At 37.6% G+C, this 25,553-nt stretch overlaps 1 protein-coding gene across 3 annotated transcripts in view; it reads right to left on the reverse strand.

The window, feature by feature from the left end:
* Window positions 1–11,099, reverse strand: part of rasa1a (RAS p21 protein activator (GTPase activating protein) 1a) — a 34,270-nt gene extending 23,171 nt beyond the window's left edge. The window contains exon 1 of one of the 3 annotated variants that reach the window (XM_053480537.1): window positions 10,008–11,099. In XM_053480537.1, the coding sequence (XP_053336512.1) occupies window positions 10,008–10,459 (452 nt within the window). In that variant the 5' untranslated portion in view covers window positions 10,460–11,099. Of the gene's footprint in view, window positions 1–3,119; window positions 3,533–10,007 lie in introns of those variants that run through there. The other 2 variants (XM_053480535.1, XM_053480538.1) reach the window with 2 other exon arrangements.
* Window positions 11,100–25,553: the final 14,454 nt, after the last annotated feature.

Consider the following 25,553-nt stretch of genomic DNA (forward strand, 5'->3'; position numbering starts at 1 on the left):
GTCTTTTTTGTTTGTTTGTTTTTGAGTTAAACACCTGACAACAGCTTAAAAACAATATTGGCAGTAAAGGAAGTCATGTTGAACATCAAACACAATGTGCGCATCTCTTCACTAGATTAACATCCACAGGAAGTGAACATTATGAAAAAGCTCAGGCTTTTGTAAAGATTAGGGAGCTGGTTATTTTTGTTGCCGTGCATATAGAATTGAGCCTTTTACAAACTACAAATCCTCACAGTATCGCTTACTGAATTATTCAACTTGAGCTTAAATGAGCAACAGGAAGCACGTAGGGCTGGTCCGACTGCACTTTTACAGTGTGTGTGTGCATGATTACACTCCACCGCCTCCCCCATTGATACATGCACGCTTCATGCCTGTGACCGTTTTCCTCAGAGTAGGCAGATATGTCACGCATGAGAAAATGAGCACAACGCTATGTGCCTTACTGAACTTTTATTCATTTCCTGTGTCATCAACATGCATGTGCATTATTAACTGTTGCTTATATTACACACTTTACTCTTTTTAAAAGATTTATTCATTTATTTATTCAGAAACCTCATGTCCTAAAAACAGCACTTGCTTTAAAATCTCCCAAACTAATTTTGAAGACCATACACACATTAAAAAACTGTAAAAGACACATGCAGTTCTTGCATGGTGTCTGTTTGTATGTACATGATCACTAAATATTCGCTTATATCCATCACAGAAACATTAGCTGGGAACAACACCACATTTGATTTCACAATGAGATTATCTCCACATTTTTAAAGAATCAGGAAAAACCTATAACAAGTGGCAGGTTTAACAAAATGTATTTGTAATGTCGTGATTTGTAAAGTTTACTTTTAAAACTACACATACCCAAGGCTTAATTAATTTCACTAAATGAAAAAAAAGAAGAAAAAAAAAAACATAACATGTATAACTATTACGCTAGTATTTACTAAATAGGCATAAATCAATGTAGTCTTCTCTGTATGGGTTTTCTAGCCTGGCGTACTAGGGCATGACCCCATTTAAAAAAGCAAAATAAAACAAAGCCCACAGCTTCGCTTTATCTCAGGCCATGTCCACATGTAGCCGGGTATTTTGAAAAACTTACATAGGTTTTTTTCTGCGTTTTTTGGCCTTTCGTCCACAGGCAAACATAGTTTTGCTCGTTGAAAACGGCGCTTTTGGAAAACTCTGTCCAAAGTGAAGATTTTACAAAACTCTATTTTCAGTGGTGTTGCGTGAACAGGGGCAACTGAGATCTTGGCTTGTTGTAACGTTACCTGGTATGTACGTACAGTAAACTAGTGGTTGTGGTAACGTTGCTTACTGGACTTTTTACATGCATGTATATACTCGCGCAGTTACTCACACATTACGTTAACGAACATGCCCGAATGTACTAAGAAGCTCACTGCTGCTACATACAAAACTCTGAAGTCACAGACCCGGCATACAGCGATGGCGGTTTTAGACGAGACCCGCTGGACTTCTACAGAGCGCAACTGGTAAGGTTTTGTCTAGGCTTCTGATTGACTCCCTGTTGATTAGGGAGGCTCCTAACAGCACTTAACAGGGCGTTTTGTGTTTTTATGTGAACAAAATATTTCTTTAAACAGAGGTAGACAGAATTATTTGAAAAAACAAAGTAGAAAAATCTCAGTTTTTAAAAGTACCTGGCTAAATGTGGACATGGCCTCAGTGAAAGCCTCTGCTTCTTGCGACCTGATTAAGGGGTCAGTCTGTCCCTCTGTCCCCCCCTTCCTGTCCTTTATCAGGGCATTTTATATGGCTCTTTTCCCTGATGCAGCCTGTCCAACTAAAGATGCATCTCTAAAAAGCTCCTGTCACTGCTCATTAGCCTCAACATGAAACAGACTGCACCACTTGACATTAGAAATGCGTCTCTGCATCATGCCGGCTGTCATTAAGGAAGATGTGCATGAGGATATGCAGAACTTCAGGTTCAAATATAAAATCTAAATACATCAGTGAGGCCAAAGTGCCATTTTTTGTTGTTCATTTAGATTGGTCTATGAAGTTATTGATATTTATTTTTTTAGTCTCTAAACTTAAAAATCTTTTTGGGACTTTAACATTACTGGAGTTTATGCTTTTGACAGACAAATGAGCATCTTGAAATACTAAAAAACTAAACCTGATCTTGACGCAAACGTAGAGTTAACCGTCAAACAGTTTCGAGTGATACAATGAAGTCGGCCGCACACACGTGAAAGCTCCGACACCTAACTCCGATATTTAGCAAAGCTGCAAAATCACCACCAAAAAAGACAAATGACCATGTGGCTCACAGATGCTAATACTGATATGTATACAAGCCGACAACCATGCTTGGTTACTTTAATAAAAAGAAATAATAATATTATATATATATATATATATATATATATATATATATATATATATATATATATAAAAAAAAACTCACACTACCAACAACTGAAACCATGTGGTGTCAACTAGTGTACACAAACATGACAGAATTCTGGGTGTGTTTCATGAGTAATGAAGGCACTCAAAGCAAAGCGGCAACTACCTCATCTTCCTAAAGCACAAGCGACCCGATAAAATATCAAACATAAATTACAAGACAATGGGTTTATTGCCAGCCTCGTACAAAAGCAACCATTAAAGAGGTGAGAAAAATATCCACATACGTCATGAGTGCGAACAGCTCTTATCCAGTACATTACCCTTGACAAAGCTCACACTATCGTTTACTGACAGCAAAGGGTTGAAACTAAAATCGCTCTACTTCATTACAACCCAACCTGATCCAAGAACTTGTTTAAAACACTTCATTTAAAATCACTAACATTATAAGCAATTATGCTAAGAAATTAACCACATAAACATGCATGTGTGTACTTTTATACTGGGGAAACGTAAACAGGGCTAATAACCATTCACTATGCTGCCGATCAATTAACACCAAGTCATTTGAGTGTAATGCTGTGTTTTAAAATGACATCATGACAGAGTTTGATCTTCATGACACTGCAAAAGGAAACCTCAACAAGAATAACCAGATGTACTAAGCTATTTAAATAGTATGGAATTAAAAAAAACATTAATCGTCCAAGCCAAGCAACACTTACACTGGGTTCGTCTTTTGCTGCATGCTTGCCTGTCCCACTCGGTTTTACTCATGAAGGAAAGCCGCCCGGCTGCCGAATCTCTAACATGTGCCTCTCCGCTCTCACTGGACATGACTGACACAACTTCAACACGATCTCTGGCATGATCCCATGGAACTGCGGCAGCGCTAAGCTCATCCCTCTGTTCTCTAGTCCAGTGCAGCTGTTACATCTACATCCAGTGTAACCAGGCTACAGCTAATGTGTGTATCACAGCCAAATGTAAACTTCAATTGCTGTCAGGAGACTGTAAAAGTTTCCATCAGAGGACATAATTTTCCAGATGTTTACAATTATATGCCATGTCTATATTATTACTGAAGAGGGCACATAAAGCCAAGAGTGAGTAAGAAGATGCTCGGAGTGAAAAAGCAGCCACCGTGTGTAGGACGAAATCACTATGCAGTGGTACTGCGTTTGACTGCCTCAGCCACACACACACAAACACTCCCTCTGTATCTCTACCATTTGTGCAAGGATCAAGAACTAGTGGGGGCCAGAATGATCAACTAATTTAACTGTCAATTAGTGTAGTGAATGAGCTAATACTCTGAGAAATCTTATTTACATTGAAAATAATTGATACATACTATCGTTCAGAGAACAACTGCATATTCATTTTAAAAGTGAAAATGTTTTAAGAGTCCATCCAGCTGAAGAGCTTTTTTTTTTTTGCATATTCCTAATCAAAACCAGAAAAATAACAGATTAAATGTCAAAATGTTTTTAGGTAATAAATTCATGATGAAGATATTATATCTCCCCATGTTAATTACCAATGAATCATAATGCAAAATGCCTGAGCTACAGTAACTGTGCCATTTTTCTGGTTTCTGAGCAGAGATGATGTACAGGAACAGCTGGGAATCAACCTTGTTTTTCCTCCACACATGACAAAGTGTCAGAGCGGATTAGACTCAAAGATTAGCAGCACATGAGCATCGGTACACGAGTATCGGTACACAGATGGAGGCCTAAAAGTGCATCTATAGTGAGAAGAGGAATAAATGAAAAGTATTTATCGCATACATAGTCATGAACTGCATAATTCTGTGTTTTTTCATAAAGTATTCCTACTTATCAGCTGGTAGGAACTGAGGAAAATGTTTAACTAAAAACTTCTAAAAGATTCCACTAAAAGATTACAAGTGGAATCAACTCTACACCAGTGTTTATTGTAGCTGGGTATATGCAAGAGCAGCCAAACCTTTGTACTCTTAATTAATTAAACTGTCACACAATGCACGGCATGCAAAATTTCTTTACCATTTATGCTAAAGTAACGAATAATATTTGAAGTCTATACATGTAAAATTTGCCTGATTGGGCAAAAAGTGTAGAAGAGCTGACAAAACCCTGATCAGCACTGGACCTTCATCATTTCTCTTCACTAAGTGCTTCATATTAGTCAGGGTAGCTGTGAATCTGTAGCCTGTCCCAGGAAGAACGTATGTAAGGTGGAAATACACCTGGGATGGGACACCAGTCAATCATGAGCAGTGATACAACAATACTTTTTATTACACTTTTCACTTGATACACTTATTAATTTATGCTCACTGTTACTTATTAAAGTATTGTATACACCTAAAGGGTTTGTGGACACATGCCCATGACATTCACATGTGCTTTCTGAATGTGTTATAATGACCCTCAATCTTCTAGATTTTAAAACATGGCTGTGGGAAATGTATGATTATTCAGGCAGATTATTTATGCATTAACACATCAAGCTCTAATAATGGGTGAGGAACTGAACTGGTGGTGTTCTGTGGGGTTGAGGTCAAGGCTCACTTCAATCCTGGGAAACATTAACTTTCTTTACAGGTGAATTGACCAGGTTAGTTCGAATAAAAGGGAGCTGTAATGCAACCGCATCCACAGACATCCCATAAAATTGTGTGGTTCTCTAAAGGATAGGCCTGCCCACAAATGTGTGTTTTGGGCATACAGTGCCATCTAATTTGTACATGTGTGTTACCTTCCAGTTTAAAAATAAATAAATAAAAAGCTTTGCAAATGAATCAAAAAAAATATTACTTCAAACCTTTTATTCATTTTCTAAAAGAACCTAAATGAAGATGCTTACAGTAAGCTAACATTTTATTTGTTTTTCTACATATACACCAATTTCAAATTTAAAGACAGTCTAATAAATATTCAACATACTGTATACAGTTAGCAACAGCAACATATGGGATTAACTAAAATACATGCACAGCGACACTTGCATGTAAATTTTATACAGAATCAATTACGGATAACAGAAAAGTCAGCGAAACAGGCCGTGAAAGAAACCAAAAATAATTATCGTTATGCACCACTGAAGGTTTTGCCTACACATTTCATGTACAGCAGAAAACTATGCAAATCAGCTATCCAGTACATGACTGGTTCTTTTAAAATGAACAATTTAGGATGATATTAACATCTTTCTGTGGACAAAGAAATTCAGACTGCATGCTGTGGAAACATTGGTGTAAAAATAGGAATTAATCTTTTGAGAAAACACTAGATGGTTGAGCTACTGTTAAAACACTTATGTTTTCACAGACAATGTGCCATAATGTTTATAAACTTTACTCCTTAAAAGACAGATAAAACTCATCATATCTGGGCAAAAACACTTTTTTTTTAAGTGCAGAAGTGACATATCACTGACTAAAGGCTAAAAAGAAAACCAACTGAAAAGACAATCATTTAAATAACATTAAATATTAAAATGTTCTACCCTTTGCCCAGTGCTGAAGATGCAGAACACATGATTTCTTCCAGAGTATTTTATCTACTGTAGGTCCTGCACCACTTCTATAAAGCTAATTAGTCAGCAAAGGTGCTCAATTTAACTCTTCCCAGCATGTCTGGCAAACACTTTAACAATGTTATAGGTATTACAATGCAACAAATTTCCTTCACCCCATGTAAAAGCATTTATAATTTAAAACCCACTCTAATCCTTACAGGAAGATGAAAAAAAAAAAATAAAATCAACTACTGTGCTGGTTGTTCGACCTCTTTCGCTGTTTCCTATTTTTTCATGATTAAGTAGCAGACTGGTTAGCAGCTGTGAAATATTTGTCCCAACTGCTGGCAAGAGTGCTTATGAATGAGTTGCTTGTGGCTGTTGTGGCATGCTAAAGCACAATGTTTAGTCACACATGCTGCAAACAAAACACCCCATCTAACCTCATTTCAAGGAATAAGGTTTGCGCACCCAGAGAAGTTGCTTCTCTTTTTTTTTTTCCACTGCTCTCACTTACTGCAGCACAGGATCTTAGGAAATCTGGTAACGTGATGACTACATGCACTGTTATGATTGGATTACGGAAAGACCACTAGATGTTCAAGACTCATTTATAGGAAAGAGTTGAGAACTATACTCCGGAAGGTCACTATTTTTATCATTTATTCCATGAAATGCATGGCAATCCTCTATACCCACTATGGAAAATAAACAGATAAAAGGCAACATTTCTAGCCTTTGGTAAGGCTTCAGTCATTCATATTGATTGAAGCATATAAGAGAAACTAATCATAGTGATTAGGCCCGGTTTAGGAGGTGTAGAATCCAAAAGAAAAAAAAAAAGTGCAGCTTACCTAAAATCAGTGTACAGATCTATCAGATAATAGCACAGTATATGTAGGGTGAATACTGGCAAATTAAAACACTTAATATTGATCTTGTGTATCTTCATCAGTGATTTCTGCATTTTTAGCATTTAAACACTGAAAAAGGAGATTTTAATCTTTTTATAAAGATGTCTTGTGAAGTGAAGTGAAAAAAAATGTGCGTAAAATATGTGTCACACTTTACCAATATTCACCCCCTCAGAAAATCTCTGCTTTAGTCATAACCCTTTCCCACAGATAAAACAGAGCAGGTAAATGGTAGCTCGCAAAATCTGGTTAATTTCCTGCAAATCTTGGAGATTTTCACAATTAATTCAGTTATTTTCTTTTTTTCCTAATCAAAAGCAAATACTTAAAAGCTTTTGATTAAGTAATTATTGGAATGATTAATATGTTTCAGCTGACACAAAAATAAAACATTCAATTAAATCTGTCTAATTTAATGATAGATAGACAGATAGATAGATAGATAGATAGATAGATAGATAATATCTAATTATATTTAAACGTTTTAACCAAAACCTCCAAAACACCAAGATATTCAGCAGAAAGGTTCAAATATTACTTCAAAGATATGTGATTGGTACAGCTTTGGAAACGCACAAGAGGATTATGTAAAATAAACTGGTAATAACTGGTAAAATAAAAATGACACTGGACCACAGTACAGAAAGTCCCAGGTTCAAACCCCAGCACCAACAAGTTGTATCTTTTGGGCACTTCAGCAAGGCCCTTAACCCTCAACTGCTTGGATGTATAATGCAATAGAAGTCACTATGGATAAATGCTGAAATGTAAATGTGAGCAATACTGTAATTTGGCAGCCAGAATTAACCTTATTTGCTCTCAACCTGTACATATTTTGCACGTAGCCATGTTGATTTGGAAGGAACTTAGGTTTGGGAAGACTATTCCAAGCTGCTTTAGCAGTTTTGGTGGCATTTTATGTCACGAAAGCCAGACTTTTCATTTACTCTATCAAAGTGTTCTGCTATATATTTGCTATAGCTGGTGCTATTATAATTTTTCCCCAAAGTGCATTTTATTTGGGAATTTCAGTTGCATTATGCAAAATAAATAATCAAACGCGCAATCAAAAATAGTTTGTAAAGTTAAAATAAATAATAATTACTGATTGACTTCTGGGTTTATTGATTGCAACATCACCCAGTCCTAGTACCAGAACCAAAACACTGCTGGCCTGGAAGCAAAAAAAAAAGTTATTGTGGTTTTCTACTAAGCAACTACCACCACCCGGGAGTATACAGTCCAGAGATGTTGGCGAGCTAAATGAAAAACACAATGTATCAGCATTTGTAATGAACCTAACAGGAGCTTCATTCATCTGTTCCTTTGGAGGTTACTCTAACGATGTCACAATGACAGTGTGTCTTGTAACTTTAATCCAGAGTGTCAGAGTTTATGTTTTTACCATCTAGAACCTATATACAGGCTTTCAATGCTGGAGGTAAGTGAGTAACATTACAGTCTGTTATAACATCACTAGTTTGATTAACCTATTTAAAATGAAAAAAAAAAAAAAAAACTCAGACAGAATTCCACACCTATTTGCCAAGAAACAATTTTTTTTTAATTGAAATAAGTAAGATTATCCAAACAACATTAACATTACTGGGGTAAAAGTAAAAATTTCTCATGTCAATAGACCTTTGGTCTGATAAAGGTCAAGAGGAAATAGAATAGAGTGGTATGTTATGTGACACCTCCGCCTTTAAATGCTGTGAAACCATGAAGTCGTAGGTACATACACTTCTAAATGCATCAGCTATATCAAGATGGTGTAGGATCAATTAAGTTGAACATTTAAAAAAAAAAAAAAAAAAACAGTGGCAAGCTTACGCTAAACAAGCACGGAGTTTAGCCCCGCATCAACATACGTATATAATGACAAAGTCATTAAAATGGAGCTTCAACACAGACTTTTAATCAAAGTAAAAATGACACTGAAACATGTAACGGTAATATTTTCCCATCAAAACTAGACATCGAAATTCTGTCTGGTCGAGCATGAAATTAGTCTGTTTTCAACGTGAATCACAAAGGATTTGGTGTCATCTGATAGAGTCATTTCTAACCACAATGTCTCGCCATGTCAGTGTTGCTGTATTAATTACTCACTTAGCAGTCTAATTGGCCCATGGTGGTAGGGCCAGCAATAGTGGCTACTCCATTTAAGGAACGTGAGCCTATAATGTTTTTCTGAAAGGGAAATGAATCATGAGTCATAAGCATAAATGTTAATTTTAGTTTTTGTGACCAAATAAGAAGCTACGTCTCACATTTGAGGAACAAGTCAGCGAGTTATTGACTTTTCAGCACAATCAGTCGCATTAACATCAGGGCTTACATTTTTCAAACACGCAAATTATTCTAAGTTTAACTGCACAGGAAATGCACCGAGTCAACTATGTATGTTAATGTACAGGCTTCACAATACACCACACCCATGACATATTTAAATAATGTGACACTAGCTAGGCGAGCTCACTAAATTTGGAGAAAAGCTAAGACTTTTTCAAGTGTAGAGGATTTCTCACCCACACCGCAACACTGACAGTCAATGTTAAAGAGGAAGATTTTTTTAGACAACATGTTTCATGTTTCTGGATGTTGTATCTCTCTCTTGATTTAATGATATACTTGATAATTACTGATTGTGAAGGGCACCCCAATAATAATCTCTATCTTCTTTATTCTAATAGAAAGATGACATGGATATATGATTAGGTGAAACCCTTTTCATGAAAGAAATGACTGGGAAGGATGTTTGGAACGATGCATCAAAACATGTTTACTGAAACAAAACTGGTACTGTGGAGCGAGACCTGTTCTCAGGGGTGGGTTATGCGTATTTACTAGAGTATTTAATTGGACAAACACAAGACTAGTACAGAATGAGTCATCAAAAATTTTTTATATTTGCCTGGAAGTGATAAAAGTATAAAGTTAAAACTAGAATATCGCCAAAGCAATTCACCAAAAAAAAATGTTTACAGTATTGTGTGGCATATACACTTTCCATTAAAAATAAAAAGGGCATTGTGAATGACTTTGTGAAACTTGCTCTACTGTGGATGTCAAGTGTCACCTTTGGTTATGTAGTTATGTAAGACTGACAGGACCTTCCCTAAGTAGATCGAAAGCATATGTGTCCTTAGATATGTGAGAAAAATGATGGGAATGGGGAAACATCCTTACTGGTTAGTGGGTGGTGCGGAGAGGGAAAACACAACCTCCTCTTCCTCGTTCTCCGCTCCGTCCTGCTGGTCGCTCTCGTCCACGCTGCCGTGCATTCCGGGGCCGGGAAACAGCGGCGGATGCGGAAGCGGCGGGAAACCTGGAGGCCCGTCCGGAGCCGCCGAGCTGGGGGACGTGCGGCTCTCGGGTCCTTCTGAGCCCGGGGAGCAGCAGCCTCCGCCTGTTCCTGAGCTCGAACCGGCTCGAGTGAGCTCTTCCCCCGATACAGGGTAGATCATTACGCTGTCAGGGGACGGGGCAGACGGCGGCCGGTAGCTCGGCGCAGCGGCTTGGCACAAATCACCCACCCGCACTCGGCCCGTTTTGGCATAGAACGGAAACTGGTTCGATTCGGGGCCTCGACCGTCTGATGCCACTGTGCTCCTGCCTTCGTTCCGAACCTCGGCGTCCATTAAAATGCGATACAAGAGAAGAGACCGCTCCTTCTTCTTCCTTCACTCAGAAACCTTCCTCTGCTCTCGAAAGCGTCGCCCAAAACTTTCTCGGTAAACACCGCGCGCGCCTCCCGTTAGCTAGCTAGCTCTGGCTAGTCCACACACACGATAGCTAGCTAGCTAGCCAAAGCTAGCTGACGGTACCCTGGATGAGTTATGTCTTCATTGTTTCCTGAATTCCGAGTATAAACCAAGGAAAAAGAGACGAATATGAAACAGAGTGAAATAAAATCGCCAGAATAAGGAGATAAACCGCTCCCTGTGTTGCCGCAACGCACTGCTAGCAGTCCACTTGACGGGAATGTGTGGTTTTATTGTCAGTGTGTGCGCCAGGCTTTTCTCTGGGCTGTTATTTTGCTTCCAAAGAGTTCCAAAAACGGCCCGAGCTGCTACCTGACACGGTCCGGAGGTGCCTTCTAGTATCCGATAGTTCTGTCTTTCTTCATTTTGACCCGGCGAACGCGTTATGGTCTTTCCTTCTGCCAAACTTTCCTCTTTCTTTCGAGATTAGTGCAGAGCTGGAACATTTGCCACAGCTGCTCCCAGTCCCACTCCTTTCCCTGCGCGTGCCCGTGCGCCTCGCGCGCAGACCAGCTCAATAGAGCGCCGCGCGCATCGATACGATCTGCTCTCACTTCATGTCGAATAGGTGGTACCCTCTGTGGTGCATCTTCTGTATCTGCAATACATATCTTTACTTAGAGCGCCCCATACACTTACAGGTGCATTTCAATAAAAGAAGGAATATCATCGAAAAGTTGACTTATTTCAGTAATTCAATTCAAAAAATGAAACTCATTTTATAAATTAATTACGCATAGATGGATATATTTCAAGTGTTTATTTGTTTTAATTTTGATGATTATGTCTTAGGTGGTACAGTGGTGTAGTGGTTAGCACTGTCGCCTTGCACCTCCACGGTCCGATTTCCGGCCAGGCTCGATGTTTGCATGTTCTCCCCGTGCTTGGTGAGTTTCCTCCGGGTACTCCGGTTTCCTCCCACATTTCAAAGACATGTAGGTAAGGTTAATTGATGTTCCCAAATTGCCTGAATGGGTGTGTGAGTGTGTGTATGTGTGTGCGTCTGAGATGGATTGGCACTCTGTCCGTGGTGTACCCTGCCATGTGCACTAAGCCTCCTGGGATAGGCTCCAGGTCCCCACGACCCTGAATACAGGATAAAGCTATATAGAAGATGAGTTATGAGTAAGTTATTATGTCTTATGTATGAAATAAAACCCCAAAATTCTGTATCTCAGAAAATCAAAATAATAATTAGGACCAATAAAAAAACAATATCCCAATATCAACACAGAAATGTTGTACTACTGAAAAGAGTCTCGCATCTTCTTCTTAAAAAATAAAATGAGCATTGTGATGAATGTTCATGAGCCAATGGTTTATCAAGCACCAGCTATTTAAACATTGTTTAAAATTGCAAACTGATGTACAATTGGATGTAAATCTGATGTATCCATGGAAAACTAGAGGGTGCTGGATGCATCTGTGTTCATTACCCTACTTTTTTTTCCGGTCCTAACATCTACTTCTGCTCAGAGGTATAAGAGAGTTAGTCTACTACATGTGCACAACACCCACCAAACAATCTTATGTAGCAGCACCAATGTTAAGGATTTTAGTCTGCATGGGCAGAAGCAGAATGTTTATACAGATCATTCCTTAGATTTTGTGTCTTTTGTGTCCCCACTACAAATCAATGAATTTAAACTTTATGTAAAAGGTTCAAATTAAATAATACTAACAGTCTTTTTAAAGTATTAATTTTTTCACATATTAAATATTATAGTCTTTCCTGTTTTTTTAAGGAAAAGTATAAATATAAATAATTAAATAAATAAGTATCTTTATAACTTGGATGGATATCTTAGGTTCCAGCATGTTTAATATTTTGGTATTTTTATATACCAATCAGCCATAACATTAACACATTAACATTGATTGTCAATTATATAATCAGAAAACTGGTAACAGGATAATGGGCACCCAAGGCTTTTTTATGCCTGTGGGGAGAAAAGTTATCTGGTCTGATCCCATAGAATAGTCAAGGTAGGCTGGAAAAGTCAGTGCTGGCCTTTAGAGAAAGGCACCAGAGCAACCAGTGCAGCACAGTCCACCATGCATGGAGCCCAACAGGCAACGAGCTCAAGGCCACCGCCTCAGCCTCCAAATTTTCCAGATCCCAATCCAAACCAAAACTAATGGGATGCAGCAGACAAACCAGTCTGATCCACATAGGCCCCACCCACAACCCACATCACTGAAAAGATCTACTGCCAGTTTACCGGTACCAGACACCAGATGTACACTCCAAGAGGAGTAATGCCCAGGTCACATAAAATGGACCCTACACAATACTTGGCATACTTTGTTGTGTTGTAATATTATGGGCAATCAGTGTATATTCACTTTTTCCACTAAAACATTACCTACTTTAAGATTTACCAAACAAACAGATTTTTATTCATCTATTTATATATTCTCTCCTGGCCATCAGTTTGTACTCACCTCTCAAATTGCTTCTGTCACATTTCTTCTAAAGTGAAGCCAGTAGAGCGACCCTTTCCCAAAAGTCATTTGTGAATTTTATAAACACAATAGACTTGTACTGTAGGCACTATAGTGGTTGCTTAACATACTATCATGTGATTTTATTTTCAAATTTTAGTTGTATACAATTTATTTTCAAATATGATTTGTACACATTTTACACAGAATTATGTCTTATTGTGTTCAGTTGGCTCATATGTTGTGCCTGATTAAGTTACAGTGTGTGTGTATATATATATATATATATATATATATATATATATATATATATATATATATATATATATCACCTGTGAAAACACATTATTCACAAGATGACATGAGTGTCATGAGTGTGTACGCTCATAGGGCATAATATGTTGAAATGCACCTCTGCACATTTTTCATGTGACCACATATTACTCAGATTATCACATGTCAAATGCAAGAGGTATGTGATCACAAATCTTTCAAATGTCACATCTCGTACACTAAAAAGAAATAATAAACAAAAATTATCCTGTACACTAAAAGAAAAATCGATTTTAATCTAAAAAATGGGAAAACATGACATGTTGAAATGAATTATAAAAAAAATATGAAAAAAAAGTTTTAAAAAATGCATTGTCTCAAGAAACACATGTGACTTTTCTTTAAATGCAAACAGAAGTTGGTTGTAAACCTGCATGTACTCCCTCCTCTATGTCAGCCTTCACCACTCTTCATGTTGTGACATGTTTGGGCTTTAATATGTTGCCCCTTTCCCTCCATGCTTTCAGTCTACACTTATAGCCATCACACAAGAGCGAGGGGGGAGAGAGTTCAGTGCAAAACCAGCTTAGTATATTTATCTTTCCATTGAATGAATCACAGAGACATGCTGTTTCTCAGTATCAAAAAAATAATAATAATTTGTAACAAGATTCCAAAATGGAAAGATCTGGTGCAGATTAAGTTTGCTTTAGACAAATCTCTGCCCAGTGACTTTACTTGTTTCAAGAAAACCTCATAAGCGCTGCAATTGTTTCCCAATAATTATATGTGAAGTACCTTACCTCATGAAAACTTTAGACTGTTATGACAGTCACTTCTGTTTTTAATAACAACAGAAAGACCATTGTGGTTAATAAATATTTCACTAAAATTCTTATAGGAGTATTCAGATGCTGGTGTTCGCAGTGGGAGTCCTTTTTGGCCTTTTATTTAATCCTGTTTACAGTACTTGCTTGTGATAGCCATGCTGGGTATCAGAATCAAAGCAGCATGGTGCTAATGGTCAGTCATTCAACAAGAGCTAAGTGTGGAAGCAGTGACACAGAGGCAACTTATCATAGCTAATCCACCTCCCAGCATATTTTTGGCAGGTTGGAGGAAATCCCAATATCAAGGTTACCTCAAATGCACTCTGAACAAGGAACCATGCTGCACCTATAATATAAGGGCTTTCTAAAATGATTTACCTTGCCCTAATAAAAGAAGAAACTTAACCAGGTTCCTTAGGTCTCAGTTCTTTTTTATTCCCTGTAAAAAGAAATAAATGGGACTTTTTGGCACGGTTAACATGTGCGCGTATCTTGGCTCATAGCAAGGGCAGTACTAGACATCTGCTCCCTCATTTGCACCCCCACCTCTCTGTCTCTCTATATAAATTCGTTCATGTGTCCCAACCTAACAAATTGTGTTTCTGGTACGGGAACTAGATTCACTACGTCCCTGGCCAAAATATTAAAGATGAATAAATAACGATTTACTTCATACTGATGCACCACAGTGCGGCAGGTAATTTTGTTACATCACAGCTATATTATCCCTGTTTCTGAGCTTTGGTTAATGTCTATGTGGAAATTGTAGTTTTCCTTCATGTACTCAGGATTCCTCTCAAAAAATATGCCCATAATATTCTGATGTGTGTGTAAATGTATCTTTGTGTGTGCCCCAGGTGTGTCCTTTGCTTGTACCTGGTGTTACCTGGATAAGCTCCAGGCCCACTGTAACCCTGAACAGGATAAAACAGTTCTACTAAAGGTCTAACTATTTGTGTTATACATTATACAAAGAATTTAGTTCAAAAGTAACAAGAAGATCTAAGTCTGTTCACAAGACGAATCTTTGTAAATGTGGAACACAATAGCATTTTTGGTTCCTCTTTTTTTTTTTTTTTTTACATCTGACCTTAAGGTAATCACTTGTAAAGGAACTTTGTATGCCTTGTTTATGTGACGACTAAGTTAAATGAAACTAGAACACAGTCATAAGGGTATTTAAAAATAACTATTAAAACTCTACTGACATAATGTGTGGATAAATGGAAGCTACATTGCTTAACCCTTAGTAGAACATAAGGGTTAAAAAGGAAAATGAAAAAAAGGGAGAGGCATGAAAAGTAGAGCAGGCATTCTTCTGCAATGGCGTATTAAGCACTCTGCCAAGCTGTAGGTGATGGATGCATGAGAAAGTGTTAACAGTGCCTCTTAGTTTGTAAACCTATATTTTTAACATCATTTAAGGCCCACTAAACAATCAGTGTCACATTTATTCGATACAAACAGCCTACTAATAGGCTTAGTCCTCCCTTCTACATGTGCATACTGTATGTATTAATATTCAGTGTACTGTACACTTCATTCATTATATGCCTCTTCCATATACACACATTTTTTATATATACGAGGAGCATTCAAGTCAAACTGACATTTCTAATTGTGCAGAATATCAAAACAGTTATGAGAGTGAAAACTAGGTTAATGTTTTCTTAATGTGCCAGAGCCATGATCAGACTGCCTGCTTCATGTCTGAAACACTGGCCTCCCAGGAACCCCTGGCTTCTGGAACAAGGTGTATGGACCCTACACAAGTGCAAATGGTGTTGGTAAATGATTGTGTGTGTACCGTTCCATAGGTTGGAGACAAATTCTTCACTGACTTCTTTAAAATAAAAGTCTTATTCAATTACATGAAATGTCATCAAAAAATTCCAGTTTGACTTGAACACCCTTCGTATTTACAGTGGTGTGAAAAACTATTTGCCTATTTCCTGATTTCTTATTCTTTTGCATGTTTGTCACACTTAAATGTTTCTGCTCATCAAAAACCGTTAACTATTAGTCAAAGATAACATAATTGAACACAAAATGCAGTTTTTAAATAAAGGTTTACGTTATTAAGGGAGAAAAAAAACTCCAAATCTACATGGCCTTGTGTGAAAAAGTGATTGCCCCGCTTGTTAAAAAGTAACTTAACTGTGGTTTATCACACCTGAGTTTAATTTCTGTAGTCACCCCCAGGCCTGATTACTGCCTCACCTGTTTCAATCAAGAAATCACTTAAATAGGAGCTACCTGACACAGAGAAGTAGACCAAAAGCACCTCAAAAGCTAGACATCATGCCAAGATCCAAAGAAATTCAGGAACAAATGAGAACAAAATTAATTGAGATCTATCAGTCTGGTAAAGGTTATAAAGTCATTTCTAAAGCTTTGGGACTCCAGCGAACCACAGTGAGAGCCATTATCCACAAATGGCAAAAACATGGAACAGTGGTGAACCTTCCCAGGAGTGGCCGGCCGACCAAAATTACCCCAAGAGCACAGAGACAACTCATCCGAGAGGCCACAAAAGACCCCAGGACAACATCTAAAGAACTGCAGATCTCACTTGCCTTAATTAAGGTCAGTGTTCACGACTCCACCATAAGAAAGAGACTGGGCAAAAACGGCCTGCATGGCAGATTTCCAAGGCGAAAACCACTTTTAAGCAAAAAGAACATTAAGGCCCGCCTCAATTTTGCTAAAAAAAAAAAAAACATCTCAATGATTGCCAAGACTTAAAAATACCTTGTAGACCGACAAGACAAAAGTTGAACTTTTTGGAAGGTGCGTGTCCTGTTACATCTGGCGAAAAAGTAACACAGCATTTTAGAAAAAGAACATCATACCAACAGTAAAAAAAAGACTTTGGAGTGGCCTAGTCAAAGTCCTGACCTGAATCCTTTTGAGATGTTGTGGCATGACCTTAAAAAGGCGGTTCATGCTAGAAAACCCTCAAATAAAGCTGAATTACAACAATTCTGCAAAGATGAGTGGGCCAAAATTCCTCCAGAGCGCTGTAAAAGACTCGTTGCAAGTTATCGCAAACGCTTGATTGCAGTTATTGCTGCTAAGGGTGGCCCAACAAGTTATTAGGTTCAGGGGGCAATTACTTTTTCACACAGGGCCATGTAGGTTTGGATTTTTTTTCTCCCTATATAATAAAAACCATCATTTAAAAACTGCATTTTGTGTTTACTTGTGTTATCTTTGACTAGTAGTTAAATGTGTTTGATGATCAGAAACATTTTGTGTGACAAACATGCAAAAGAATAAGAAATCAGGAAGGGGGCAAATAGTTTTTCACACCACTGTATATTCTTGAAAAAAAAAAACTCTACTAAGTGAAACATGTTAATACGCCCATTCTATTATATTGTATGCAGAAGCAACAGTAAAATCCAGTGTCATCTAACTCTAGTGTCATTTATTGGGGAATTTTATTAATAGTCCCATAAGAAAGAACTGTATGACATGTTTAAACATTAAAAATCTTTAGCAACTGCTAATCAGTCACAATGGATCTAGAGGACACTGCACACAACATATTTTATGTACAATTTTTATTGTAAAGTCCAGTTTACTCTTACAAAGTTTCTCCCCAGTCAGGTCATATACACTATTTTCATTAGTTTGACATCAGTTTACAGTACATAATGTTCCAAATATAAAAAAGCAAAAAGAAAACACTATATCATATACATACAAGGTGTATAGATGTATAAAGTAGTTACTTTTAGGTGTGGGGTAAGTGTGTTTCTCCAACAACATGTGTGTTTGTGCTGTCTTATACAGCGAGCCACACTCATCTTCATTCAGGATGTACTGAAAATAGAATGAAATGCCATGGGATGTCTGCTTTACCTTCCTGGAGTTCCCTCGGGGAGGGGGAGCACACAGGCATGTAGCTATGCTTTAACTGGGTTGCCTGAAGCTACATTTGGAAGATTTATAGTCCTGGCAGAAATTCCCATCTTCAACTGACCTGAATTTCTATTGTAAAGCTTGTGGTATGCGTTGAAAGAACTGTTCCCCCTTCTAGCAAACGGTGACTGTATGGTAATACTGTATATTGTCATAGTGAATCTTATAATTTTCATAATTTTTGCTGAAGTTATTTACTGCAGATGCACTTCATGTAGAATTACACTTGTAAAACTCCTTGCTTCATTCCTTTATTCTTTGAGAATTACATTACTTCCATATTTTTTAATCTAAATGATGAAACATAGTTAATGAGCTTTATATAAATTAATGCAGAAGTTCTTAGATAAAGCAGCACTGCCAAGTGAACAACGAAAGACAAGAATTGTTTAAGTATAATTAAGCCAAAAGTTGGCAAGCAGTGATTCCTGGATGAACTGCAACATGAAATGGTAGATGGAAATCTGTGCTTCTCTACTATTTTACAATATAAACTTATTTTAATATGGTGTTGCTACATAAATACAAAAAAACAACAACAACAATGCAGCACTAAAACCTACTTTTACTGCCTAAGCACAAAAAACAAACAGCAAATTTCACTGAAGCAGTTCTATTGTCTGGATTTCTTTTGGGTGCTGTAGCAGAGAGGGAATAAAGGAAACAAGATACGTGGTAATCTAATTTCTGCCGAGAGCCACTTGTGCGCATAATGCCACCTCATTTGCATGGTGTTATGAGACTCATTACGCTAAATGGAGAATTGTCACAGTAATTTACTGTAAATTGAATGTGCCTCATTGGGCTAAATTGGGAGAAAATTTTCATGGGATAATGGCGATTCAGAAAGGGCGTGAGTGTGCTAACTTGGTTTCCTGGTTCATTTCAAACAGAACAGCCCAATGAAGAAAGCAGTTTTGTTATTCGACCTTGTGCACACTGTGTCAGGCTGACTAACTTCAGCAGCAACTGCTAGTTCAAGCATGATTTGTATCTTGTTGCAACCTAATTCAATTTATCATACACGATCAATATCAAGAGCTGCAAAACAGAAACATGTGAGAGAGACAGAGAGAGGCATAAATGGAAGGCCTTGTCACAGAGAAATGCATCTTGTGGCATGGTGCCTACAATGGAGCAGCTTTTAATGGCATTTCCAGATAATTCTATACCAGCATCCCAGGAGCAGGCCACCTCTATTCTCATATGATGTTGCTCTGGCCAGACTGACTGGAGCATTTTGCGTGCCCACTATCATTAAGAAAGGATGAAAAAGATAAATATAAAAAATAAATATATTTAAAAAAGGACTGAGCTTGAATAATGTTAATAAGGGCCTGCTACATAAATGCTCTACAGAATGAACGGGCACGACTTTTCACGGAAACGCACCAAAATCTTGTGGACATCCTTTCAAGAAGAGCGAAAGCTTTGTCCTATATAATAAAGGTAGGAGTGAGAAAACAAGATGCAAGATAAATTTTGCTGACAAGCTCCGAGAGGATGCATGGGATTTGTCTTCTGATACTCAAACTGCCTATTTCTATCTAAGTTCTTGACTAGACTTGTTGTTAAAATGTACCAGATCCCTCAGTGAATGCTCTGTTTAATTTGTTTAATGCCCAGAACTTGCCAGTAGATTACCATAAATTGTTCACTATCATAATACATAGAAAGAGTTTCAGTAAATAATAAAAGTGCATTAAAATACACAATATAATAAGAGAAGATATCTGTAAGGGTCAGAATTGGAGTCAGTGCCTTTTGTGCATAGCATGGATGAAGAAAATGTCTCATAGGGAGAAGAAACCCTCATTCAAACAACATGGCAGAGCCTTAGTATAGTATTCCATTTATCAGAGGCAGCTGACAGCATGGGCCATGCAATTTCAATAGCCAGTTAGGGCAGCGAGAGACTAGGAAATGATGTCACCTCCTCTTATCTGACATACTAGCTGAGTTTATTATCCTATCTAGCAGGTCAGGTTAGTAACGCTAGTGCCATCTCTTTAGCAATAGCTAAACTGATTTGTGCGTCCTCCTTCTCTTTTAAAAGGTCCACTGGTTTATTCATAAGCTTCATATGCTTTCTGTCAACTCACGCTGAGTGAACACAGAAGCAGGGTGTAAGTAATAGAAACTGACAGTGTTCTTGACAGGGTAACATGCTCTCTGAAGTTCAACCACAGTCTGAGTCAATGCTAATAAGCTAACTGTAATTTAAAGCATGATGTCATATACACAGGTTTATGCTGGCTCAGGTGGTGCTTAGTGTAATGTACAGAATTAGTCTGCAGGCAGATAATACATTTTGTATACAGAGACAGTGAAAGATGGATATCTACTGACCGTGGGCATTAAAAATATTACCATTAGCAAAAGTGACTTGTGCAGACGATCTATCACAAGCTCCAGAAATGATTCAATAAGGCATTTATAAGCCACAGTAAACCAGGTGGGTTGGATTCTACGTATAGTCATTGGTGGTAACACATTGGTCCACTTTTTACATCAGCTGTAGTGCTGTATGTCCAGAATTCCATGGTTTTCTGCATTAATTTGTCATAAAATGTGATCTGATCTTCATTTAAGTCAAGAGCGTTGACAAATATAATGTGAAAAAGTATGTAAATCCTTGAGTTAATTACCCCAAAAAAGCTAATTGCAGTCAGGTTTTAGCATACCTGGAGTCTTGTTAAGAAAATAGGTTTGGAGATGTTTATTAGGGCTACTTTGACTAAGTAAAACCACTCAAACTTTTTGTGTTTGCTCTGCACAAGGATAATACATTAAGATCTTTTAGAGGATCTATGCTCAAGAAATGTTAATTTACATAAAGCTGGAAAGGTTTATAAAGTGATCTCAAAGACTTTAGAAATGTACTAATCTACGGTTAGGCGAATGCAGACACTTTGAGACAAGGTTTACCAAAAAGTGGGCACCCAGTAAAATGACCAGAATAGCACAACGAAGACTCATCAGAGAGGTAAAGATACAACCACTGAACCACTGAACACTAATATAGTGAACATGTAGAGTGTTCTTGCCAGGACACCACAAAGGAAGCCACTGCTTTCTAAAAATAACATTGCTATACACCTGAAGTTTGCACATTGACACTCCACAGCAGTATTGGAGAAATGTTTTGTGCATTGATGAAACTAAGATTGAACTATTTGGGAAGAACATACAGCACTACAGCTGATGTAAAAAGGGCACTGCATGTCATTATTAAAACATCATCCCAACCCTAAAGTATGGTGAAGGAAACATCATGATTTGGGCCTGCTTTGCTACATCAGGGCCCGTCCAGTTTGCAGTCATAGAAGGAATTTCCAAGCGTATCAAAAAAATTCTTCAGGATAGTGTGAGAATGTCTGTACATCAGCTGAAATTCTGTAGAAGTTGGGTGATGCAACAGGACAATGACCCAAAAGACTAGAGCAAGTCCACACTAGAATGGCTTCAGAAAAACAAAATCTGCCCTTGGGGGAGGAGCCAAGTAAAAAGCCCAGACCTCAACCAAAAAGCGTGCTACGGAATGCCTCGAAAAGACCCATACACGTGAGATGTCTAAAGAATATGACAAAGCTGAAGCAGCTCTGTCAGGAAGAATGGGCTAAAATTCCTCCTGAACGATGCGCAGGTCTGATCCACAGCTACAGGAAGCACCTGGTTGAGATTACTGCTGCCAAGGGGGTCAACCAGTTGTTAATTCCAAGGGTTCATTTACTTTTTCCACAACCATTTTGAATGTTAAATGTTTAAATGTTCAATAAAGATATGAAAGATGAGATTTTTGGGGGGAATTGTTTGAAGCACATTAGATTTGTCAATACTCTTGACTTAGATGAAGATCAGATCACATCTTATGACAAACCAAAAAATTCTAAAAGGTTCACATCCTTTTTTCCTGCCACTGTATCTTGTGTAGAGGTCTGAAGAGTGACTATAATACAGGAGGTAGATTCCACAATGTTGATTTTCAGCCATGCAGACAGTAAAATGCGTCATCCCATTTACTAGCTCATGTGTCACAGCATCAGGAGGTCATTAACTCTCTATCTGCTTACAAAACTGTCTTTTGAAACAGGAAAATAAATGGTTTATAACACTGCAAGGAATATAGTATGTACTGTAGTACTACAAAGTAGCCCTTTCTGCTTCTGCACCCTTACTGAGACTACTTCCCTATGTACTGTATGTAAGGTTTAGGGGCACATTGCTGTGAGATGTAAGAGAAAAGGACATATAGTATTTCTTTGCACAATCCACAGTCCATGGGATCCTCATGACTAGTACATTTAGTACTGTTTGTATTGGTATTTAAAGAAATAACAATACAAAGAGAACAAAGGTTAGTGTTGGATTATAGAGACAAAAATCTTTCCCAATAGTTTGTAATGGTTTCAGTGAGATTACATTTTACATATTTGAACAGTTTGGCAGCAAGATGGGATATTTCCATTTAGTCAGTTTAAAAAAAAAAATTTTCATATATACTTCCTTTGTAATTAAATATGATTTGTTTATAATAAGCAATGAATATACAAACCAGACTCATTACTATTCTATTCATGACTATTATGGACAAGACCTGGCTTAAAAAATAACCGAGTGCAAGCAGCATATAGATGGGTTACAAATAAATTTCTCTAGTGGCTTTTTTAATATTCGGAAAAGTAAAAGCAAAAACAGGCTCAGTTTGCTTGAGGGTTGGAATTTACACAAGGATTAATTACAACTATACATAAACACAGAGACTTTATACCCAAAGAGGTACTTTTTATAGTTTTAAAGTTGTACTGAATAATGCATTAATGTATTATATAAAAAGAAAATACCCTATTGCCTGTTCCCTTTAATCAAGTCCAATTATTTTTACTGAACTATCTTAAAAGAAAATGGCTTGTTCCTGGTCTTGGCTTGTGCATCTATGAGAAGATGGTTTGCTTGTGGATCAGTAGGCATGGTTTTGTCATTACTGGCATGACAGAGCCTATTTCCATCCAATCATGTGCTGCTCGTTCATAACATACTGCAAAGTGACCACTGCTTCTTCAGAATTGAGACCTTGCACAAAGCAGTTTACATCCATTTAAAAAGTAGATTTCTTATAAGAGGCAGAAATATGCCTTCATATTTATTCCATGAATTTTAAATCATAAAACGGGGCGTGCTTTGTTGCTATGTTATATTTAATTAAAAAAGGCTATTTAAAATGTTGGGAATGCTAAATTAGTGCTATAAGTCTTGTGTGTAATGCTTTCTCTTAGCCGTCTGGGTTTACGTGAGTTCATTAGCAGAAAGCAAGCATGCCATAGCTGTTTGAAGACCTGTTATAGTTACTGTGCAGGGTTTCTGATGGACCTTAGATATGAACATTAACAGTAACACATATAGCATTGATGCAGCTGAGCAGTAATAACATGGTACTTGCTGACCTCAGGTTATGGGCATGAATGCAAATAGCTTATATTGTGAAGGCAGGATTGTGCGCTGCTAGTCCCTGAATAATATTGATGCAGCCCTAGGGACGCTAGAGCCACGGGCCATTATGCATATTATCATTATTGATTTCAAAGGAGCATTCATGAGAACTGGAATTATTAATTTAGTCTAACGTTAAATGGTCTTAGACTGAAATTTCTAAAAATGTATACCATACACACTAATATAAAGCCCATAGATGGACATGAAGGAAAAAGTACATCAAATGTATTTCTTAAAAAATAGCTTGTATATGGCAACATCTCGGAAAGCCCAGATTGATGCATATACACTATTGCCAAAAGTATTCGCTTGCCTGCCTTCAAATAAAGATGAACTTCAGTAACATCCAATTCTCAATCCATAGGGTTTAATATGATGTTGGCCCACACATTGCAGCTATAACAGCTTCAATTCTCCTGGGAAGGCTTTCCACAAAGTTTAGGAGTGTGTTTATGGAAATTTTTGGCACAGAGCAGATTGCAGGGTTTTGTCTAGTGAGACCACAAGTGGCTTGTATTAATGGTAGGCATGTCATCCAGGTAGATTCAAAGACAAACGTGCCACCAAGCACTAGTGTAAGGACTTAGTCCAAAACCCTAATAACAGCATTTGAGGAAACCCTAGTAGTGTCAGATGGCAAATGAATGTACTCATAATAGAAAGGATGGTGACTTAAATATAAAAAATGTGTAGTTTAAGTTTCAGATGTGTTTTTTCCAGGTTGTATGGACAAGTCTAAATAGGAAGACAACTCTATCTTAGCAATTGCCTAGTGTCCTCCGGAGAGGGTGCCAGAATGTAAGAAAAAAAATGCACTTACTACAGCAAGAAGTTGGATAAAGGATAATGTAGGTCTCTTGCCAACTTTGAAGGACAGGATCGCTTATGTGCTATAAGCTGGCGCCAGACTCAGCATGGCTTACTTGTGGGGTCTAAAATGTACAAGGCCTTTATTGCAAGTGTTGGCTGGTGGTTTATTGGTTGGCTGTATGACATGACATGGTGGCTTACTGGTTGGCCCTGTCACTTTGGGCCTTCAGGGTTTTAAGGTTCAAATCTTGCCTTGCCTGGTCTGTGTGCTTGATACATGCAAACTGTATACATGGTTTGTGCACATCCAAGTACTTAGTCCAAAGTCATGTGTCCCACAGAACAAAGTCATGTGAGTGATTAGGGTTTCCACAGCGCCCATAGTATATGAGTGTGTGCCTGTGCCATGTGGAGCCTTGGGATAGGCTCCAGGATAAGATAGGATATGCTGTATAGGAAAGTAAAGGGGTGGTTGGATGGATTTTTTCAAATATGAAATCATTACCAGCCATGGTAGTTAGAAAGAGGGAATTAAATTAAACATGCCAAAAATGGCAAGTAATAATTAAGTTTTATCATCATTCAAATTGTAAGTTAAATATTTTTGTCAATTTAAATATATAAACATAAATTCAACAAAATTCATTCTGAGTCACACACTGGGTATTTTCATAAGAAACATGCCAAATTAGTTTAGTCAGCTCCATGCATACAGAGCAGAGAGGACAAATACACTTAGACAGATTTTGACAAAAACTCTTGTATCTCATTTGAGTTATTTAAACAGCTTTTAAATTTTCTTACTTGTAATATTCACATCTGTTCCATTTGTCCTGATATATCTGTTTTAATTATGTTCAAACTCAGTCACCTTGTTTCGCAAATATTTGCCCATTTTCCCACCAACCAGTTATAATCGTGTCAGATAGAATCTGGAAATTATTTTCTGTTGGTTTTTCCTTTGGTTGGGGCTGCTTTGTCACAAAATACAATTAAATTACAATTTAAACATTAAGGAATATTTTGGATTGTTTTTTTTTTCTTGTCAAAAAAACATTTGGGATGCGAACCTTTGCCCTTCACTGTAGGACATACATACATTTCTTATTTTTTCATTCTAAAACAGGAAGTGGTGTGAAAATGTGCATCTGCATGCTTAAATGGGTTAGCTCGGGAACTTAGGCTGCAAATAA

Source organism: Clarias gariepinus, chromosome 21, assembly GCF_024256425.1.
Source record: "Clarias gariepinus isolate MV-2021 ecotype Netherlands chromosome 21, CGAR_prim_01v2, whole genome shotgun sequence".
In the NCBI taxonomy this organism is placed as follows: Eukaryota; Metazoa; Chordata; class Actinopteri; order Siluriformes; family Clariidae; genus Clarias; species Clarias gariepinus.